Below are 1,300 nucleotides of genomic sequence, written 5' to 3'. Positions count from 1 at the left end.
GTTAATGCTTGATGCACTGCACCCATATCTAACAGCTCGGGCAAATTAGGAAAAAAATCTATGGTGTCATGGACAAGAAAGTCTACCACAACATTTTAGTGCATTATGGAGTCTCTTCTGGACCGGAGCTGATTAGTCGTGGGTTCATATACCAACAAGACATTGACCCCAATCATAAGTCAAAGCGGTGCAGACACTATTTGACCAAGAAAAAAGAATGTGAAGTTCTGGACCTGATGAAATGGCGAAGCGAAAGGTCAGACTTCAGTTCTGTTGAGCAGATTTGAGATTTAATGTATTCAAAGACAGCTCGCTAAAGTTTTATGCAAACCAATTCTCTGTGGACATCTAGAAGCTATTTGGACATCAATAGCAAAAGACACCATGGATAAGGAACAGTAAATAATGCGCTTCAGTGCTTGAACATTTGCACACTGAAGAGAAATGTCTATGTGCAGAGCAATGTCTCATGAAATCAGAAAAGATGGCCGGATTTGGTATATCTTTCTATGAACATTTGCGTACCGGGATGCAGTTGTTCCCCTGTTTGGGACACAGGTGGAGTTGGCAGTGAAGGAAGATGTCACTAGAGCCCCCAGTGAACCGGAACATGTTGAAGGAGAAGTAAGTGGAGGTTGCCAGTCCGTTTTCCTCCATCTGCACCGTCGGGTCAGCAGGGTTTGCACAGCTGTTCATAAGCAGGAAAATAAACTTTGTTCAGGAGTCCATAATAGTGATCAAAAGGAGTTGAATTAATCTCTGAGCAGCAGCGAGTAACCACCACCTCTGAGTTTCTCTCACCCGTTAATGATCAGATCATGTCTTGGACTGCTGGTGGGTGATGCCTTGTCAGTTGCCCAGCAGGAGTCGGTCACCACACTGACCATGCTTCCATCCAAGCCATCGGTCTTCAACACCATCCAGATTTTCTCGTTTAACTGCAATTCATTGTTCCACTCCACAAGTTGTGTGCGGCCGGCATCAGTGTAGGCCTCGATAGTCAGAGTGTAATTCCAAGCTCCAGATGTGATGTTCTGTGCAACGGACCTGCAGAATGCACACATTTACACTGTTGTTAACAACAATCCCAACTAGGGCTGCTCAATTAATCGAATTTTAATCACGATTACGATCTGGGCTTTCAACGATCATCAAAAAATGACTGAGCCGATTATTAGCCCCTCCCTCATTTATCCGCAACACCTTAAAGGCCGGTCCGTGAAAATATTGTCGGGCATAAACCGGTCCGTGGCGCAAAAAAGGGTGGAGACCGCTGATTAAGAGGACACGAGGGAAGCTC

At 45.1% G+C, this 1,300-nt stretch overlaps 1 protein-coding gene across 1 annotated transcript; it reads right to left on the bottom strand.

The window, feature by feature from the left end:
- Nucleotides 1-525: 525 nt before the first annotated feature.
- On the bottom strand, nt 526-1,048 carry LOC102196543 (pancreatic secretory granule membrane major glycoprotein GP2-like; the record flags this gene model as incomplete). Its single annotated transcript, NM_001315649.1, is given in 2 exon segments — nt 526-688; nt 802-1,048. Coding segments are annotated over 2 exon segments (410 nt in total), but the record flags the coding sequence as incomplete, so codon positions are not given.
- Between the last annotated feature and the right edge of the window lie 252 nt (nt 1,049-1,300).

The sequence above is a fragment of the Pundamilia nyererei genome, unplaced genomic scaffold (genome assembly GCF_000239375.1).
Source record: "Pundamilia nyererei isolate P.nyererei 1_Seehausen unplaced genomic scaffold, PunNye1.0 scaffold05757, whole genome shotgun sequence".
Lineage (NCBI taxonomy): Eukaryota > Metazoa > Chordata > Actinopteri > Cichliformes > Cichlidae > Pundamilia > Pundamilia nyererei.
This window is presented reverse-complemented; position numbering and strand designations above follow the sequence as displayed.